General features: G+C 44.0%; 1 protein-coding gene across 9 annotated transcripts in view; it reads left to right on the top strand.

Annotated features, from left to right (window-relative positions):
* LOC139381196 (calcium/calmodulin-dependent protein kinase type II subunit gamma-like) overlaps positions 1-20465 on the top strand; it is a 135212-nt gene that overhangs the window by 87363 nt on the left and 27384 nt on the right. For 6 of the 9 annotated variants that reach the window (XM_071124635.1, XM_071124631.1, XM_071124633.1 and 3 more), the window contains exons 7-14: positions 2298-2400; positions 6284-6367; positions 6694-6788; positions 8082-8204; positions 8388-8471; positions 8593-8635; positions 9650-9709; positions 12469-12512. In XM_071124635.1, coding sequence (XP_070980736.1) covers positions 2298-2400; positions 6284-6367; positions 6694-6788; positions 8082-8204; positions 8388-8471; positions 8593-8635; positions 9650-9709; positions 12469-12512 — 636 coding nt within the window. The remainder of the gene's footprint in view (positions 1-2297; positions 2401-6283; positions 6368-6693; positions 6789-8081; positions 8205-8387; positions 8472-8592; positions 8636-9649; positions 9710-12468; positions 12513-20465) is intronic. The other 3 variants (XM_071124634.1, XM_071124630.1, XM_071124636.1) reach the window with 1 other exon arrangement.

Raw genomic sequence — 20465 nt, 5'->3', positions numbered from 1 at the left:
TTATTATGCCACCTCTAATTCATCACGGCGGGTGTAACCTCTCTCTCTCTCTTTGTCTGTCTCTTTCTCGCTCTTCTCCATCTGTCGACACTCTCTTTCTCTGTCCTTTCTCTTTATCTCCCTTTCTCTGTTCTCCCTGTCTTTCTTGAACTCTCTCTCTCCCTCTTCTCCCTCTCTCTTTCTCTCAGTCTCCCTCGCTCCTTTCCTTCTATGCTCCCTGCTCAAGAGAGAGTGAAGAGAGACAGAGGCGCACGGAGGAGACTTAGCAAAAATGTCACGCTTCCGTCGCAGAATCAGTCAAACTAAGCCGGGGCCATGAGGGCACACGGCAGTCACACTCCACCTGTCCCTGTCCCCTCCCCTCCCCTGCCCTCCTATTCTTCCCCCTCCCTCCCAACAGCCCCCCATAGATACTGATTGAAGGTCACACCCCAGGGGTATTTACATTCACCTTCTCTGACCTTCTCTGACCCTCAGAGGCACACTACGTGTACTCCCACCCACTTCTGACACACATGACATTGAATGATTTATGCCTTTCTTCATTCTCCCCTACAGTACAGTCAATAGTTTGGACACACCTACTCATTCAATGGTTTTTCTTTATTTTTACTACTTTCTACATTGTAGAATAATAGTGAAGACATCAAAACTTTGAAATAACACATTTGGAATCATATAGGAACCAAAAGTGAAACAAATCCAGATATATTTTATATTTGAGATTCTTCAAAGTAGCCACCCTTTGCCTTGATGACAGCTCTGCACACTCTAGGCATTCTCTCAACCAGCTTCACCTGGAATGCTTTTCCAACAGTCTTGAAGGAGTTCCCACATTTGCTGAGCACTTGTTGGCTGCTTTTCCTTCACTCTGCAGTCCAACTCATCCCAAACCATCTCAATTGGGTTAAGGTCGGGTGATTTTGGAGGCCAGGTCATCTGATGCAGCACTCTATCACTCTCCTGCTTGGTCAAATAGCCCTTACACAGCCTGCAGGTGTGTTTTGGGTCATTGTCCTGTTGAAAAACAATTGATAGTCCCACTAAGCGCAAATCAGATGGGATGGCATATCGCTGCAGTATGCTATGGTTGTCATGCTGGTTAAGTGTGCCTTCTAAATAAATCACTGACAGTGTTACCAGCAAAGCACCACCACACCATCACACCTCTTCCTCCATGCTTCATGATGGGAACCACACGCGGAGATCATCTGTTCACCTACTCTGCATTTCACAGAACCAAAAATCTCTAATTTGGACTCATCAGACCAAAGAACAGAACGGTCTAATGTCCATTGCTCGTGTTTCTTGAACGGTGTCCTTTAGTAGTGGTTTCTTTGCAGCATTTCGACCATGAAGGCCTGATTCACGCAGTCTCCTCTGAACGGTTAATGTGAGATGTGTCTGTTACTTGAACTCTGTGAAACATTTATTTGGGCTGCAATTTATGAAGCTGGTAACTCTAATGAATTTATCCTCTGCAGCAGAGGTAACTCTGGGTCTTCCTTTCCTGTGGCAGTCCTCATGAGAGCCAGTTTCATCATACCGCTTGACAGTTTCTGCGACTGCACTTGAAGAAACTTTCAAAGTGCTTGACATTTTCCGTATTCACTGACCTTCATGTCTTAAAGTAATGATGGACTGTCATTTTTCTTTGCTTATTTGAGCTGTTCTTGCCATAATATAGACTTGGTCTTTTACCAAATAGGGCTATCTTCTGTATGTCACCTCTACCTTGTCACAACACAACAGATGGCTAAAATGCACTAAGAAGGAAATAAATTCTACAAATGAACTTTTAAGAAGGCACACCTGTTAATTTAAATGGATTCCAGGTGACTACATCATAAAGCTGGTTGAGAGAATGCCAAGAGTGTGCAAAGCGGTCATCAAGGCAAAGGGTGGCTACTTTGAAGAATCTGAAATATAAAATATATTTGATTTGTTTAACACTTCTTTGGTTACTACATGATTCCAAATATGTTATTTCATAGTTTTTGATTCTACTTATTCTACAATTAAGAAAATAGTAAAAATAAAGCCAAACCCTTGAATGAGTAGGTGTGTCCAAACTTTTGACTGGTACAGTATGTTTTTTCATGGATTTTCTGATCCAGATTCCTGTCATGTTTTGCAGTCAGCGTTTATGGACCTCACAGTTCAGTTGAATGACTCAACTCTGTCTGTGCCTTTTATCGACTCTTGAAGGAGTTTCTTCTTCAATTAGTTTTGCCTAATTGATTTATTCTCTTTCTGTCTGTCTTGTCTCCCCTCTATGGTTTGGCTCTGGTTTGTAGCCAGAGAACCTGCTCCTGGCCAGTAAGCTGAAAGGAGCCGCGGTGAAGTTGGCTGACTTTGGGCTGGCCATCGAGGTGCAGGGAGATGAGCAGGCGTGGTTTGGTAAGAGTTTGACTTTAAACATTCAAATGTACAGTGCCTTGCGAAAGCCCCCTTGAACTTTGCGACCTTTTGCCACATTTCAGGCTTCAAACATAAAGATATAAAACTGTATTTTTTTGTGAAGAATCAACAACAAGTGGGACACAATCATGAAGTGGAACGCCATTTATTGGATATTTCAAACTTTTTTAACAAATCAAAAACGGAAAAATTGGGCGTGCAAAATTATTCAGCCCCCTTAAGTTAATACTTTGTAGCGCCACCTTTTGCTGCGATTACAGCTGTAAGTCGCTTGGGGTATGTCTCTATCAGTTTTGCACATCGAGAGACTGAAATTTTTTCCTATTCCTCCTTGCAAAACAGCTCGAGCTCAGTGAGGTTGGATGGAGAGCATTTGTGAACAGCAGTTTTCAGTTCTTTCCACAGATTCTCGATTGGATTCAGGTCTGGACTTTGACTTGGCCATTCTAACACCTGGATATGTTTATTTTTGAACCATTCCATTGTAGATTTTGCTTTATGTTTTGGATCATTGTCTTGTTGGAAGACAAATCTCCGTCCCAGTCTCAGGTCTTTTGCAGACTCCATCAGGTTTTCTTCCAGAATGCTCCTGTATTTGGCTCCATCCATCTTCCCATCAATTTTAACCATCTTCCCTGTCCCTGCTGAAGAAAAGCAGGCCCAAACCATGATGCTGCCACCACCATGTTTGACAGTGGGGATGGTGTGTTCAGCTGTGTTGCTTTTACGCCAAACATAACGTTTTGCATTGTTGCCAAAAAGTTCAATTTTGGTTTCATCTGACCAGAGCACCTTCTTCCACATGTTTGGTGTGTCTCCCAGGTGGCTTGTGGCAAACTTTAAACAACACTTTTTATGGATATCTTTAAGAAATGGCTTTCTTCTTGCCACTCTTCCATAAAGGCCAGATTTGTGCAATATAAGACTGATTGTTGTGCTATGGACAGAGTCTCCCACCTCAGCTGTAGATCTCTGCAGTTCATCCAGAGTGATCATGGGCCTCTTGGCTGCATCTCTGATCAGTCTTCTCCTTGTATGAGCTGAAAGTTTAGAGGGACGGCCAGATCTTGGTAGATTTGCAGTGGTCTGATACTCCTTCCATTTCAATATTATCGCTTGCACAGTGCTCCTTGGGATGTTTAAAGCTTGGGAAATATTTTTGTATCCAAATCCGCCTTTAAACTTCTTCACAACAGTATCTCGGACCTGCCTGGTGTGTTCCTTGTTCTTCGTGATGCTCTCTGCGCTTTTAACGGACCTCTGAAACTATCACAGTGCAGGTGCATTTATACGGAGACTTGATTACACACAGGTGGATTGTATTTATCATCATTAGTCATTTAGGTCAACATTGGATCATTCAGAGATCCTCACTGAACTTCTGGAGAGAGTTTGCTGCACTGAAAGTAAAGGGGCTGAATAATTTTGCACGCCCAATTTTTCAGTTTTTGATTTGTTAAAAAAGTTTGAAATATCCAATAAATGTCGTTCCACTTCATGATTGTGTCCCACTTGTTGTTGATTCTTCACAAAAAAATACAGTTTTATATCTTTATGTTTGAAGCCTGAAATGTGGCAAAAGGTTGCAAAGTTCAAGGGGGCCGAATACTTTCGCAAGGCACTGTACATTGCATAAAAGAGTAATGCTAGCAATGACAAAGATGGAAGGCGTACAATGACAGGAAGTCATTCTTCTGACTTCCTCTCCTCTGACATCATAAACTATTGACTGGTATCCCATCTTTTCTTTCCAAAACACTTGAGCATCGCTGTCGCTGACCAACTCTCTCGTAATTTATCTCAGAACGATCTTCTTGTCCCTAACCAGTCAGGCTTCAAGACTGGTCACTCAACCTAGACTGCTCTCGTCTGTGTCACGGAGGCTCTCCACACTGCCAAAGTTGACTCTCTCTCTTCTGTTCTCATCCTCCTAGATCTATCCGCTGCCTTTGACACCTTGAACCATCAGATCCTCCTCTCCACCCTCTCAGGGCTTCGTCTCTCATGCTCTGCACACTCTTTACATCCTACCTGGCAGGCCGCTCCTACCAGGTGAAGTGGAGAGGATCTGTGTCTGCACCACATGCTCTCACTACTGGTGTTCCCCAGGGCTCAGGTCTGGGCCCTCTCCTCTTTTCTCTAAACACCAAGTAACTTGGGTCCGTCAAATCCTCGCATGGTCTGTCCTATCATTGCTATGCGGATGAAACTCAACTACTTTTCTCCTTCCCCCCTTCTGATACCTGTGCCTATCTCTGCTTGGATGTGGGGCCACCACCTCAAGCTCAACCTCGACAAGACAGAGCTGCTCTTCCTCCCTGGGAAGGCCTGCCGCGCTCCAAGACTTCTCCATCATGGTTGACAAGTCTACGGTGTCCCCCTTCCAAAGTGCGAATAACCTTTGCATGACCCTGGACAACACCCTGAGGTTCTCTGCAAACATCAAAGCTCCTGCAGGTTCATGCTCTGCAACATCTGTAGAGTACGACCTCACCTCACACAGGAAACGACACAGGTCATAATCCAGGCACTGGTCATCTCCCGTCTGGACTACTGTAACTCACTGTTGGCTGGGCTCCCATCTTGTGCCATCAAAGCCTTGCAACTTATCCAGAACACCGCAGCCTGCCTGGTGTTCAACCTTCCCAAGTTCTCCCATGTCACCCCACTCCCCCGCACACTATACTGGATTCAAGTCGAAGCTCGCATCCACTACAAGACCATGGCACTTACCTACTGAACAGCAAGAGGAACTGCCCCTCCCTACCTTCAGGCTATGCTCAAACCCACACACCAACACGAGTACTCTTTTCTGGCACATCTGGTCCCTTGGCTTTTCCCTGACAATAGCACAGTCCCTGCCCATCTTCCAAAAACATCTGAAACCCTACCTCTTTAAAGAATATATTAAGTAACCTAACACTCACACTTGACTTATTTTTTAAAATGTTCTTTCTTACTAGCTCTGACTTTGCTCATAGCTACTTTGTTGAGGAAAAATGGACTTAGTATGACTGAGATGTGTGGTTGTCTCACCTAGCTATCTTTAAGCTGCACTAACTGTAAGTCGCTAAATTTAGCATCTGCTAACTGACTAAAATGTAAGTTAAATGTCTGCAGTGAATAAAAAAGGATGAGCAGTACTCTTTAATGGCACCGATCTTACAACTGCAGTCCTATGGGCCAGTGCCAATACTTTACCTCCACCTCTTCTCTTTCTCCTTCCCGCCATCCTCTTTCTGCGTTATCATCCTGCCCTCCTCTGTACCTCTTTCATCCCACCACCCACTCTTCTGATCATCCCTCCATTCCTTCCATAGCTCTGCTCTCCATCTCTTACTCACTGGCATAATGTCGCTTGGCATTTGCACATCAATATAGTGGGCCCAGAGGTTGTGCAGTATTGACAGTAGGGACCCTCACCTTTAATCTGACAACCTTTTGATTTGACCCCCCCCCTTGTCCATCTCTCCAGACAGAGTGGTTTGAACCTGTCACTTACACCACACTCCAGAGAGAAACAGGGGCCAGCGGGCCTTGGCTGAGTGCCAACATGCATTAATAGATGTTTATTAGATTGGTGTTGAGGAATAAGCTCCAAATTAGCAGACTTGGTCTTATCTAGCCAATGAGACAGAAGTCTGTGCACACTCTGAGTTCCAGGGACAGACTGGACATCTGTGATTGGAATTCTGGCTGGTTCTTTCTTCTCAGATCATAGTGCTACTCATTGATATAGCTCTTCTGAATGGGGATGATGGTTTTGATGGAATGCCGTGTTGGTACACTTCTCTGGCAATGTCATTACATTAGATCCTAGACTTTGGTTTTATTCTTTTTGACATGTTATTTGCTGATGTAGGTTTTGCAGGCACTCCGGGCTACCTCTCTCCAGAGGTCTTGAGGAAGGACCCCTACGGCAAGCCGGTGGATATCTGGGCATGTGGTGAGTGACTCCTCCAACCTGTGTGTGTGTATGTGTACACATTTTACTATACTTGTGAGTACCAGAAGTCCTAAGAATAGTAAGCCAACTACAATTCAGAGAAGTGAGGACATTTTGCCGGTCCTCACTTGTAAGAAGGCTATTTTAGGCTGAGGGGTTAGGGTTAGAATTAGGGTTAGGCGTTAGTGGTTAGGTTTAGGGGTTAAGGTTAGGGTTAGGAAAAGTAGGATTATTAATGGGAATCAAAAAAGTCCTCACAAGTATAGTGAGACATAGCTGTGTGTGTGTGTGTGTACTAATCCCCTGTGTGTGTGTTCTGTGTGCAGGTGTGGTCCTGTACATTCTCCTGGTGGGCTACCCTCCCTTCTGGGATGAGGACCAGCACAAGCTCTATCAGCAGATCAAGGCTGGGGCCTACGATGTGAGTAGTGACCATCTGCCCTTCTCTCTCTCTCTCTGTTTACCATTCACCACTATGGGATGAGAACAGATTTGTGTGTGCGTGATTAACGTCAAATTCACTGAGATGCCAGTGTGTGTGTGTCTGTGTGTGCATTTTTGCGTTTGTGTGCCTTGTTAGTGTCCTTGACTCAGAGTGGTGAGTAATATCTTGTGTGTTTGTGTGGTTAAATCTGTCTATGTCTTTGTGTCTGTCTGTTTACATACATGTGTCAGTTTGGATGAGGCCTTGGGTGAGAGGGATGGAGGGAGAGCTGTAGGGATGCAGTGGAGTGGTGTTGGTTTGGGCTGGCAGGAGCTTTTAGCAGCTCTCAGGCCATTAACACTGCACTGATGGAAGGAGAGGGGGAACAGCCTCACTCTGTGTCTGTGTGTGTGTGGGTGTTTGTGTGTGTGTGTGTCCCCAACAGAGAGAGTGTTTGCCTGTCTGAGTGCACACTTTTGCTCGGGTAGTGTTCCTCGCACGCAATCACGAACGCACACACTTTCAGGTCCCCGCAACAACCCAAGCGGACCCGGTCCAGATTTTGCTCTCCTTCATTTTGAAATTGGCTCGCGATAGAGAGCTGTGTTTCCTGCCCATCGATCATGTCAGAGCGGCCCTCTGCAGTTGTTAATCGAGGGTGAGGGGCCTAGTAGACACTACAGCAGTGTGGCGGCCAGGGGCACAGCTCAAACTAGTGCTTGAAGAATCCAAGCTAACAAGGATGCTGTGATATGTATACATGCAGCAGGACTATAACTTGTATTACGTGTGCTTTTGGTTTGGGGCAGGGGTGCCAACCCTCTCTACTGGAGAGCTACTGTACATTCTTGCAGATTTTTGCTCCAACACGAATTTAGCACACATCATTCTGCTAACTACAGTTATCTGTTGACCAGATACTTACTAATTACCTTCTAATTCAGGTTCGGATGTGTTACAACTGGGTTGGAGCAAAAGCTGGCACACCTAGTAGCTCTCCTGAAGGATTGTGAGGACCAGGCAGGGCATTAGTGTGGGGCAGCCGGACGATTGAAGCGGAAAGACCTGCCATGACCAGCACTATCTCCTCCTCCTCAGTCTCTCTATCATTGTGCTCACTATTTCAATAAATCTCCATCACAAAGAGCACCGGGCTGTAGCGTGTGTTGAGTGTGTGTGTCTGTGTGTATTTGTGTCTGTTTCTGTCCTCGTACCGTCTTGACATAATGCAATAACCATTTCTCTCTCTCTCTCTCTCTCTCTTTCGCCCCCTTTCTCTCTCCCTCCCAGTTTCCCTCCCCTGAGTGGGACACAGTGACCCCCGAAGCCAAGAACCTGATTAACCAGATGCTGACTATCAACCCTACCAAGAGGATCACTGCTGACCAGGCCCTCAAGCACCCATGGGTCTGCGTAAGTCACCCCATCACCGTCACTGACACGTCATTCACCTTGGGTTTTACTTGTGGATGGAATCGGTACTGCAATCTGGTGACGTTGGCCCCATCATACCTCCGTAACTGGTGCTGCCACGGCCTAGTCATTGATCTGTTGTTCAATCTCCTCTTTCCTGTCCTCCTCTCCCCCCCGATCCAGCAACGCTCCACTGTGGCTTCCATGATGCATCGTCAAGAGACCGTGGAGTGCCTGCGCAAGTTCAACGCCAGGAGAAAACTCAAGGTGTGTGCAGACACGCACGAGCGCACACAACTGCACACGTATATATCCCATCTGTTGTGTTAGAGAGATGGTATACACCCCTTGTCCTTTGCACTGACCTTGTATTCTGTGTCTTCCCCAGGGAGCCATCCTCACCACCATGCTGGTGACCCGAAACTTCTCAGGTGAGGGGGGGCACCTGGGGGTTCGCATTTAGAATGGCTTTAGCGTCGTTCTAAGTTTGAGTAAGTCAAAATGATTCCACGATGAACATTGAGTGTGCAAATACATTCTGTTTGTTCAGAAGTGTTGAGTAACGTAAAGTGGGTTTGGTGCCCTTACCACCGATTGAATTGCCCTTAGAGAGGAAACTTGAAGACTTAGTATAATGTCTCTGAAACCGAAATATGTCCTGAGTAGATGCGTTGAGGTGTCCCGTTGTCATACAGACGTTATAAATACGATCATGTCACTCGTAATAAGGAGCGTTGTAAACTGCAGACTTGTAGAGTAGGTTGTTTGTCCTTGTATGAATCCACAAGCCACCTGCGTCCCAGGAATACTGGGGTACTAAGTTGTGTCCTGCGGCCCAGGAATACTGGGGTACTAAGTTGTGTCCTGCGTCCCAGGAATACTGGGGTACTAAGTTGTGTCCTGCGGCCCAGGAATACTGGGGTACTAAGTTGTGTCCTGCGGCCCAGGAATACTGGGGTACTAAGTTGTGTCCTGCGTCCCAGGAATACTGGGGTACTAAGTTGTGTCCTGCGGCCCAGGAATACTGGGGTACTAAGTTGTGTCCTGCGGCCCAGGAATACTGGGATACTAAGTTGTGTCCTGCGGCCCAGGAATACTGGGATACTAAGTTGTGTCCTGCGGCCCAGGAATACGATGTTGCTTCATAACACCGCGTAGCTGTCACTTGTCGATCTCAGTGTTTTATGTGGATATTTTTGAATAACCGGTTGTTATCGATGATGTGTGCACACTGGGGTAAGTATCAGTATCTGGTAGGATGTACAGTTTGGAGGCCATGGATGGATGTATCCATGGACTCCAAATCCCCCCCCCCATGACATGAAAATGGTGGGTTAGTTGAGCTGGGACCAGGCACTTAAAGAAGGAAGTGACACTGTGCTCTCTAGAGGCTCTGCCTATTCTCTGGTTGATCCCTCCCAACTGAATGCCTCTCTGTCCAATAGTGGGCCGACAGCACACCAGCCCCGCAGCCACCACCAGCACGGCTGCTCTGGCTTCAGAAGGTATGTCAGTCAGGGCAGTGGAGCCGCAGCAACCTGGCACTGTGCCAACACTGCCCCCTGGTCTTGTTAGCATGTGGCCCGGGGTGCCAGCCACTGACCATTGGTTGCCCCACCAGCTCGCACACTGGCACGTACTGTACTGCTCCGGAGTGGCCTTTCTCACACACAACACCCGCTGCCCCCCAAACCCTCTCCTTCCCTCTCCACGCCCGCACTACACCCTCTGAGTGATCCATGACTATGGACCAAGGCTGGCCCTACCTAAGGCTTAGAACGCAGGACCCTAACCCGTGCTTTACAGACACCTTGTTCTATGGGCCCATGCATATGATTTTAAGACCTGTCACAGCCTTGTTATGGTGTTTTGCAGGCAGGTACCTGGTAACTGACAGTGTGACACTCAAAATGCATTATGGTTTTGTATTCATGAGCCATGGACAGATCACATTAGAACTGTGTGATGTTCCGTTGACATTAGAACTGAAGGTGATAGCCATACTTTTTATGGTCACACCCACCCACACCCACACACACCCACGCACACACACCCACGCACACACACCCACGCACACCTGCCCACACACTCACATGCGCACACACATACACACACCCGCACACAGACACACACACTCTCACCAAATCAGGGAAGATGTCGGAGAGGAAATGCAGTTAGCCTGCTATATTCAGGCTGGCCTGAGGCTATGCCTCTAACTCCTTCTGCCGTAGCGCTGCTGTGTGATAGCACACAACAATCTCCTTTCCATAATAATTCCATTAGTCAGGTGCATTATCTATTTGGCTTTACCTTATCCATGTCGTTGCTGCTGACACTGGTCTTACTTTCTCTCCGTTTATTCAGACTGATTTCAGACCTGTAACATAACCTAGTTAATGCACTCACAACAGGACAATGTGTGTATGTGCATGCACAATATGCGTGCCAGTCTACATACTGCCGAGTGTGAGCATGTCTCTCTTTCTTTCCACCAAATAAAGCTTTGTCAACAAACATTTGGGCAGTCTTGGCCCTAATTAATAAGGACTAAAAGCAAACAATCGGTTACCCAGTTACCTTTGCCTCGCAAATAAGTCCAGTTAAGATCCACAGATCCTAGTCAATGCCCAGCTGATCGCCCAGTCTATCTCTGCCCATACTCCACAGCATTCCTCTGCATGGCCTGGTACCTCCAGCAAGCCAGCATGTATCTGTGCCTCTGTCAGCCTTCATGGGTTACCAGATGCACCGGAGTGGTTCTGATTTCTCTCTCTTGCTTTATCTCTGGCGTCTTGCTTGCTCCGTTTGATTTCTTTCTGTACCTTCCTATGGGTGAAAGGAAGTACACTTCTGTCACTGGCTGCTTGAGTTGGCTGGTCTAACACTTGGACACCGACCCTGCCCTTTCTGTTGCTGTTTGTTTGGTGACTTGTTTCTGACCCCCTGATCATGATCTTACAACTCTCCCACAACGATGATAGATGGTATTCACTTATTTTAATTGCAGCGGTTGAAAGAGGATATACTGCTTACGGCTTCCGCCCACAATACAGTCTTTAGATGCTTGGATCCAATCTATACCAGGCGGCAGGCAGGGTGTCTCCCTTTTATCCCTATGATGCACTCTTTAACTGAGCTGCACTCTGGGAGCTGTTAGTTTGCTGTGGATAATGCATGCCGAGCTTATGATATGACCCACGAAGCACCTTATCGCATGAAGCACCTGCGAACGAGCCTGAGACCAATGTTTGCCTGCAGTCGTCGTTGTCACTTTATATAAAGACCAAGATACTGAATATTGATTTTTTTTTATCTTGTGTTCTTTTCCTTGTCCTCCTTCCTACTTGTGTCAAAGGAAGCTAAGGGATTTTGAGGATCTTTGAAACCTGATTGATGGTTATCATACAGTGGGGCAAAAAAGTATTTAGTCAGCCACCAATTGTGCAAGTTCTCCCACTTAAAAAGATGAGAGAGGCCTGTAAGAAGTTACAGGTCTGTGAGAGCCAGAAATCTTGCTTGTTTGTAGGTGACCAAATACTTATTTTCCACCATAATTTGCAAATAAATTCATTAAAAATCCTACAATGTGATTTTCTGGATTTTTTTTCTCATTTTGTCTGTCATAGTTGAAATGTACCTATGATGACCATTACAGGCCTCTCTCATCTTTTTAAGTGGGAGAACTTGCGCAATTGGTTGCTGACTAAATACTTTTTTGCCCCACTGTATATGTGTGTGAGGGTTTCTGTCCGTCTCTGTGTGTCTCTTTCTGTTTATGTGGCTCTCTCTCTGTCGTTTTTCTTTTTCTATGTGAGCGTATGCTCTGTGCTGTAATGTATGTACAGTGTGTGTGGCGTGGAGACAATGTATGTGATAATATGTCTGTGGGGCATGCCTAAAAGGAAACGGTACTGTGTTGTACCACCCTGTTCTCACTGTACATACCCTACAGTATTTACTGTTCAAGTCTCGAGCATCAGATGACTCCTGAGCAGTTCTTCACCTCGGTGACCACAGAGACTTGTGACATCACTGTCCTCTATTTTTCTGACCTATGTTTCCTACAGTATTATGGTTCCAGGTTGATTGATGCGGGTCGGTAGAAACCGGAAACATCCGGTTTTCAGGGATACAGTATCTTCAACCTAGCTTCCTCTTCTCCTGGAAACCGGATGTGGGGACCCCGCTCAGGCGTTTCCTTAACGCCTGCTACGTTAGTTTAGTCATGTCCTTAACGTCTGGCCCTCTCCCTTTTCTGTTTCAGCATGCAAAAGTTTACTAAACAAAAAATCGGATGGTGGAGTGAAGGTAAGTGGGCTGTATGGAAGTTCTGTGCCTCTTTTCTTTTTCTCTACTCTTTTGAACGCTCTCTCTCTCTCTCTGTCTGTCTCTGTCTCTGTCTCTCTCGCTGTCTCTCTCTCTGTCTCTCTCTCGCTCTCTGTCTGTCTCTGTCTCTCTCTGTCTCTGTCTCTCTCTCTCTCTGTCTCTCTCTCTGTCTCTGTCTCTCTCTGTCTCTGTCTCTCTCTGTCTCTCTCTGTCTCTGTCTCTCTCTGTCTCTCTCTGTCTCTGTCTCTCTCTGTCTCTGTCTCTCTCTGTCTCTGTCTCTCTCTGTCTCTGTCTCTCTCTGTCTCTGTCTCTCTCTCTCTCTCTCTCTCTCTCTCTCTGTCTCTCTCTGTCTCTGTCTCTCTCTGTCTCTGTCTCTCTGTCTCTCTCTCTCTGTCTCTCTCTCTCTGTCTCTCTGTCTCTCTGTCTCTCTGTCTGTCTCTCTCTGTCTCTGTCTCTGTCTCTGTCTCTGTCTCTCTCGCTCTCTCTCTGTCTCTGTCTCTCTCTCTCTCTGTCTCTGTCTCTCTCTCTCTGTCTCTCTCTCTGTCTCTGTCTCTCTCTCTGTCTCTCTCTGTCTCTCTCTGTCTCTCTCTCTCTCTCTCTCTCCCTCCCTGAGAAGTATGTTGGCGTTAGGAGACAGATTTCCTGTGTATACTGTTGGAATGGAAAGAAAAGCGTTTTGTCTCCCCTTCTGCAAGACATCTTAAGACATCTCACAATTCAGTGTCTGTAATGTATATAAAATGAAATGAAATAATATTATCACTTGCTAGGGGGAATGATATAAGGTTATTATAGGTAAATATTACTTCACTGTCCATCTCAGCTGTCCAGATTTTATAGCGTATATAGTTTACACCCATAGTAAAGTTATGATTTGTGTGTATATGTGTGAGTGTGTTTGTGTATTTTTGTGTGTGTGGATTTGTGTGACTGTGTGCAGACAGCTAGCACAGAAAGGCAAGAATGCTTTTTTGTCCACTAGTTCCTACCGTGGGCCCCTCTAACGGGACCAATGAGTTGTAGCTGGCAGCTGATGGACAGTTCATTTCACATTTGAGAACGGGAAAATGGAGTTAAAAGTCTATTTTTCTGTGCAACTAAAGAGGAACAAAGAGCCTGCGTTATGGACAGGCTTTCTAAAAAACTGACTTAGCTAAGCATGAACTTTTCCACAATTCCTGTGGTGCAGCGAACCTCTCCTCTGATCCTAAGGGATTCTCCCTGTTCAACAAGGAGTCAGTGCATGCAGTGAATTGCCGTGATCGACAAAGGCCAAACAATACCCAGGTTTAAAGCTGCACACCGTAGTAGCACCGATGCAATCATTTATTCACCAATGTTTCCACAGCTGTCTTTATCAGGGTTTCATGTCAAACCACGCAGGTCACAAGTATTTATAAACTGGGTGGTTCGAGCCCTGAATGCTGATTGGCTGACAGCCGTGGTATATCAGACCATATATCACAGGTGTGACAAAGCATTTCTTTTTACTGCTCTAATTACGTTGGTAACAAGTTTATAATAGCAATAAGGCACCTCGGGGGTTTGTGGTATATGGCCAATATACCAGCAGTTATTTTTTTGGGGTATCTGTACTTTACTTTAAATATTTATATATTTGACTACTTTTACTTTTACTTCACTACATTCCTAAAGAAAGTAATGTACTTTTTACTCCATGCAATTTCCCTTACACCCAAAAGTACTCATTCCATTTTGAAGGCTTAGCAGGAAAATGGCCCAATTCACGCACTTACCAAGAGAACATCCCTGGTCATCCCTACTGCCACTGATCTGGTGGAATCACTAAACACATTCTTCATTTGTAAATTATGTGTTGGAGTGTGCCCCTGGCTATCCGTGAATGTAAAAAAAAACATTCAATGGTGCCTCTGCTTTGCTTAATATAAGGAATTTGAAATTATTTATACTTTTACTTTTGATAAGTATATTTTAATATATTTAAATACTTTTAGCTTTTTACTCAAGTAATATTTCACTGGGTGACTCACTTTTTCTTGAGTAATTTTCTATTAAGGTATCTTTACTTTTACTCAAGTATGACAATTGGGTATTTTTTCAACCACTGCAATATCCCATGGCTAAGGGCACTCACATCCAGGCACTCTGCGTTGCATCGCACATAAGAACAGCCCTTAGCCATGGTATATTGGCCATATACCACACCTCTTTGCCTCTTATTGCTTAAATATAGGTTTCCATTGGACACATTTTATTATAATTTCACCTTTATTTAACCAGGTAGGCAAGTTGAGAACAAGTTCTCATTTACAACTGAGACCTGGCCAAGATAAAGCAAAGCAGTTCGACACATACAACAACACAGAGTTACACATGGAGTAAAACAATCATACAGTCAATAATACAGTAGAAGAATAAGTCTATATACAATGTGAGCAAATGAGGTGAGATAAGGGAGGTAAAGGCAAAAAAAAAGGCCATGGTGGCGAAGTAAATACAATATAGCAAGTAAAACACTGGGATGGTAGATTTGCAGTGAAATGTGCAAGGTAGAGATAGAAATAATGGGGTGCAGAGGAGCAAAATAAATAAATACAGTAGGGGTAGTACATGCAGGTGTTTGTAATCATGGCCGGCTCTGGCACGATATCGTTGGTCAATTTACAAATATCAATAATATATATATATATAAATAAATAAAATAAGGGAGGAATGGATATCCAACGGTCGTAGATATCATGAAATCAACTAAGTACACAATTGTGACCCACCTTAAGGTTACATCACATGCACACACACATTAAGAATTTAAGTTCCAGGAGATTTTCAAACCATTTTATTTTAGCTGGCAAAATGTGTCGAATATTAATAGGGATCTGCCCCTTTTTTTCAATTTTCGCCTAAAATGACATACCCAAATCTAAATGCCTGTAGCTCAGGCATTGAAGCAAGGATATGCATATTCTTGATACCATTTGACAGGAAACACTGAAGTTTGTGGAAATGTGAAGGAATGTAGGAGAATATAACACATTAGATCTGGTAAAAGAAAATACAAAGAAAAAAAAACTACAGTTTTTTGTATTTTTTTTGTACCATCTTTGAAATGCAAGAGAAAGGCCATAATGTATTATTCCAGCCCAGGCACAATTTAGACTTTGGCCACCAGATGGCAGCAGTGTATGTGCAATATTTTGGACTGGTCTAATGAACCATTGCATTTCTGTCCAAAATGTTGTATCAAGACAAATGTGCCTAATTGGTTTATTAATAACTTTTCAAGTTCATAACTGTGCACTCTCCTCAAACAATAACATGGTATTATTTCACTGTAATAGCTACTGTAAATTGAACAGTGCAGTTAGATTAACAAGAATTTAAGATTTCTGCCAATATCAGATATGTCTATGTCCTGGGAAATTTTCTTGTTCTTACAACCTCATGCTAATCGCATTAGCCTACGCTAGCTCAACCGTCCCGCGGGGGACCCACCGATCCTGAAGTTAATAGATCCATATTGCTTTACAGCTATGTCATTTTGTTTTATTGTTAGGAAGCCCTCCCTCTATGTTTCCCATTTGTCCCTCTCAAAGCTCTTGTGGTGCTTTCTTTCTCTTTGGGATCTAACTGGAAGCTTTATGGAAGCTTTATTTGTCCTATTTTTATTGGTTCCTTTTTCCCTATGATGCCCTGTTTTTTCCCCTCCTCTCTGTTGCTATCTGTTCAGAAAAGGAAGTCCAGCTCCAGTGTTTGTTTAATGGTGAGATCTGCTCTGTCTTTTCACTCTCTCTCTCTTTCTCTCTCGGTTGAGGTGCTAGAGGGTCTGTGGCAGTTTGTCTTGTTGGAATTCCATTGGCTCTCTCAACTCCATCCAACATCCCCCAACATTCTCACCACCAGAACCATTTCCCTTCCGCAGAACACACACACTAAAACACACACACACACACACACACACACTCTCACGTACTGCACCCGTGCGCGCACACACACACACACACACACACACACACACACACACACACACACACACACACATCTGCATTCCCCATCAATGCTCTCCCTAGAAACCAGCCCAAACCTACCTGCCTATGGACTAGCACACTGTCTCCCCACAGAGTAGGTCCCCTCACCCCTCACCTTGGCTCACAGCTCTAGGGTTGCCTAGAAGGAAGCTGTAGGTCAGTGCCAAGCCAAAAACTCAAACCCCAAACCATAGCCAAGGTCTTTCCCTTACAACCCTCCAAACAGCAGAGAAAAATGGGCCATAAAAGTAAAACTGCAGCGGAAAAGAAATATATATAGGAGAGAGAACATTTTAAAGCAGGCTTTTCAGGATCTGTTTGAAAATGGACACACAAGTGACTCTTTCTCTCTGAGGACCCCCCCCACCCCACCACACATTACCACCACCATGGCAATGTATTCCATGGCAGCAGGCTTGGCCTAGCAACAGGAATAGGGGACATTTGTGCCGTTGTAAATATCTATATTTTTTATTCTTCATTCGATCTTCGAGTATTTATTGGACCCTCATTTTTCTCCTTCAAGTCTTTTTTCCAACTTTAGTTTTCTCTGTCTTGGTTGCCCGCAAAAAAATCTTTAGCAGCAACAACCCAGTAGAAACGAAAATGGGTGGAGACTTCACTTGTCTCTTGTGAACAATACATACTTTGGGGACACACTGAAATGGTTATCCAATCCCAGCCTCTCTGTAGTAACCCACAGGACAGGGGTAGTCAAATCCATGCCTTGAGTTCCGCACTACCTCTGGTTTTATTTTCTTCCTGGTCATTGATTGATTGATCAGTGTTACTGATTGACCAGAAATTCCAATCACCTGGTGTTCCAGGTCTGAATTAGTCCCTGATTAGAGGGGAAGGATAACATCCAGCAGTGCTGCAGACCTTGAGTCCTGGAATTAGGTAAGGCTGAGGCACAGGAGATGTGGAGTGCATGTGCAGGCACCTACTTACCTCACTCTGAGCATCATTAGGGTCCATCCCACAGCCGGGGCCCCGCTCCTCTCTGGCCCCCCTGCACCACGCCAAACCAGCACTACCTCAAACCCCATGCTTACCACCTCTGCACACTCCCCACAACACCATACACACTCCATAAAAATATATGCAATGTAGAATAGCTGTAAAAATACAGTAAGCTATACAGTATTGGGCCAATTCCGACTCCGTAAATGTAAGCTTTTCCACCACCACTTATTTTCCACCATAATTTGCAAATAAATTCATAAAAAATCCTACAATGTGATTTTCTGGATTTTTATCCCTCATTTTTTCTGTCATAGTTGAAGTGTACCTATGATGAAAATTACATCATCTTTTTAAGTAGGAGAACTTGCACAATTGGTGGCTGACTAAATACTTTTTTGCCCCACTGTATATCCACAGTAAAACGAGTCCTATATCGACATAACCTGAAAGGCCGCTCAGCAAGGAAGAAGCCACTGCTCTAAAACCGCCATAAAAAAGCCAAACTACGGTTTGCAACTGCACATGGGGACAAAGATCGTACATTTTGGAAAAATGTCCTCTGGTCTGATGAAACAAAAATAGAACTGTTTGGCCATAATGACCATTGTTATGTTTGGAGGAAAAAAGGGGAGGCTCGCAGGCTGAAGAACACCATCCCAACTGTGAAGCACGGGGGATGGCTTACAAAGTTGTGGCAAAATGGCTTAAGGACAACAAAGTCAAGGTATTGGAGTGGCCATCACAAAGACCTGACCCCAATCCTATAGAAAATTTGTGGGCAGTTCAACTTCTGACCCACTGGGAATGTGATGAAAGAAATAAAAGCTGAAATAGATATTTCTCTCTACTATTATTCTGACATTTCACATTCTTAAAATAAAGTGGTGATCCTAACTGACCTAAAACAGGCAATTTGTACTAGGATTAAATGTCAGGAATTGTGAAAAACTGAGTTTAAATGTATTTGGCTAAGGTGTATGTAAACTTCTGACTTCAACTGTATAATATCTGAAACAGTAGCTAGACTCTTACCCATATGCATGGATGAAAGCTTCACGGCAGACTGCAACCCTTTCATTAAATAAGATGTCCTGTGTCCTTTCCGTTTTGTATGTACAGCTTGCTTGGCCCATTGTTGTTTTGTCAAGTAACTCTGGTTCACACTAACCGTGTGCAATGCCCCCACACAAACTCTGACCATTTTACTCGCCCTAGCAGGGCTGTTTTCATGTTATCCAGGGCGTAACTGTGCTCCTGGCAACAATGTAATTTCGGCCATATTCAACCGGTGTTGAAACTCATCTCTCGGTATGTCCAGCCCACTCATTATCTCAGCCAATCATGGCTAGGGGAAAGGTTGCTGTCTTTTTCTGTGGCTTAACCAACTAGGCTAGTAATTTAACAATTGTATTCAAATTTACAGATGGCATACAAGATTGTTATTACGGCATATGAAAGTTCACATGTTCGAGAAGGCATTTCTGCCAAAAAACGCATTTTGATTAAAATACTTTTTTTTACATTCAAACTGCTCTCCTGTGAAGTTGTGACTTGAGACATACGCCTAGTTTCCTGTTCAGTTTCTGGGGAATGTGAGCATTGAGCACCAGTGAGCACGTCAGTGAGTCAAAATGTTACACTGTCATTTTGTCACCGTTAAGTATTTCAGTACCAGCTGAAACTTGAATTGCATATTGCTGTTAACCTTTTATTGACGGAACACAGTTCTCTATACCTTTCAACACCTCTCATGAATTCCTAAAGAACCTCTCTGTTAATAAACGGATAGTTGCGAATTTAGGGACAGTGCCTACAGGACGTATTAATACCCCTTGACTTATTCCACATTTTGTTGTGTTACAGACAGAATTCAAAATGGATTACATGTATTTGTTTCGCTCACCCATTTACACACATGTACAGTACAATAACCCATAATGAAAACACAGTGAAATGTTTGCAAATGTATTGAAAATGAAATATCTCATTTACATAAGTATTTACACCCCTGAGTCAAGGGTGTGAATCACCTTTGGCAGAGATTACAGCCGTGAGTCTTTCTTGGTAAGTCTCTAAGAACTTTGAAGTTGGTTGTTAAATTGGTTGTTGATCATTGCTAGACATTTTCAAGTCTTGCCATAGATTTCCAAGATTATTTAATTCAGCTGTAACTCGGCCATTCAGGAACATTCAACGTTGTCTGGGTGAGCAACTCCAGTATATATTTGGCCTAGTGTTTTAGGTTATTGCCCTGCTGAAAGGTGAATTTGTCTTCCAGTGTCTGTTGGAAAGCAGCCTAAACCAGGTTTTCCTCTAGGATTTTGCCTGTGCTTAGCTCAATTTTTAGTCCTTGCCGATGACAAGCATACCGATAACATGATGCAGCCACCCCAATGCCTGAAAATATGAAGAGTGGTACTCGGTGATGTGTTGCGTTGGATTTGCCCCAAACAAAACACTTTGTATTCAGAAGATAAAGTTATTTTCTTTCCCGCATGTTTTGCAGTTTTACTTTAGTGTCTAAACAGGATGCATGTTTTGCAGTTTTACTTTAGTGTCTAAACAGGATGCATGTTTTGCAGTTTTACTTTAGTGTCTAAACAGGATGCATGTTTTGCAGTTTTACTTTAGTGTCTAAACAGGATGCATGTTTTGCAGTTTTACTTTAGTGTCTAAACAGGATGCATGTTTTGCAGTTTTACTTTAGTGTCTAAACAGGATGCATGTTTTGCAGTTTTACTTTAGTGTCTAAACAGGATGCATGTTTTGCAGTTTTACTTTAGTGTCTAAACAGGATGCATGTTTTGCAGTTTTACTTTAGTGTCTAAACAGGATGCATGTTTTGCAGTTTTACTTTAGTGTCTAAACAGGATGCATGTTTTGCAGTTTTACTTTAGTGTCTAAACAGGATGCATGTTTTGGAATATTTTTTATTCTGGACAGGCTTCCTTCTTTTGACTCT

Source organism: Oncorhynchus clarkii, chromosome 23 (genome assembly GCF_045791955.1).
Source record: "Oncorhynchus clarkii lewisi isolate Uvic-CL-2024 chromosome 23, UVic_Ocla_1.0, whole genome shotgun sequence".
In the NCBI taxonomy this organism is placed as follows: domain Eukaryota; kingdom Metazoa; phylum Chordata; class Actinopteri; order Salmoniformes; family Salmonidae; genus Oncorhynchus; species Oncorhynchus clarkii.
The sequence above is the reverse complement of the archived record's forward strand: the minus strand, read 5'-3'. Positions and strand labels throughout refer to the sequence as shown.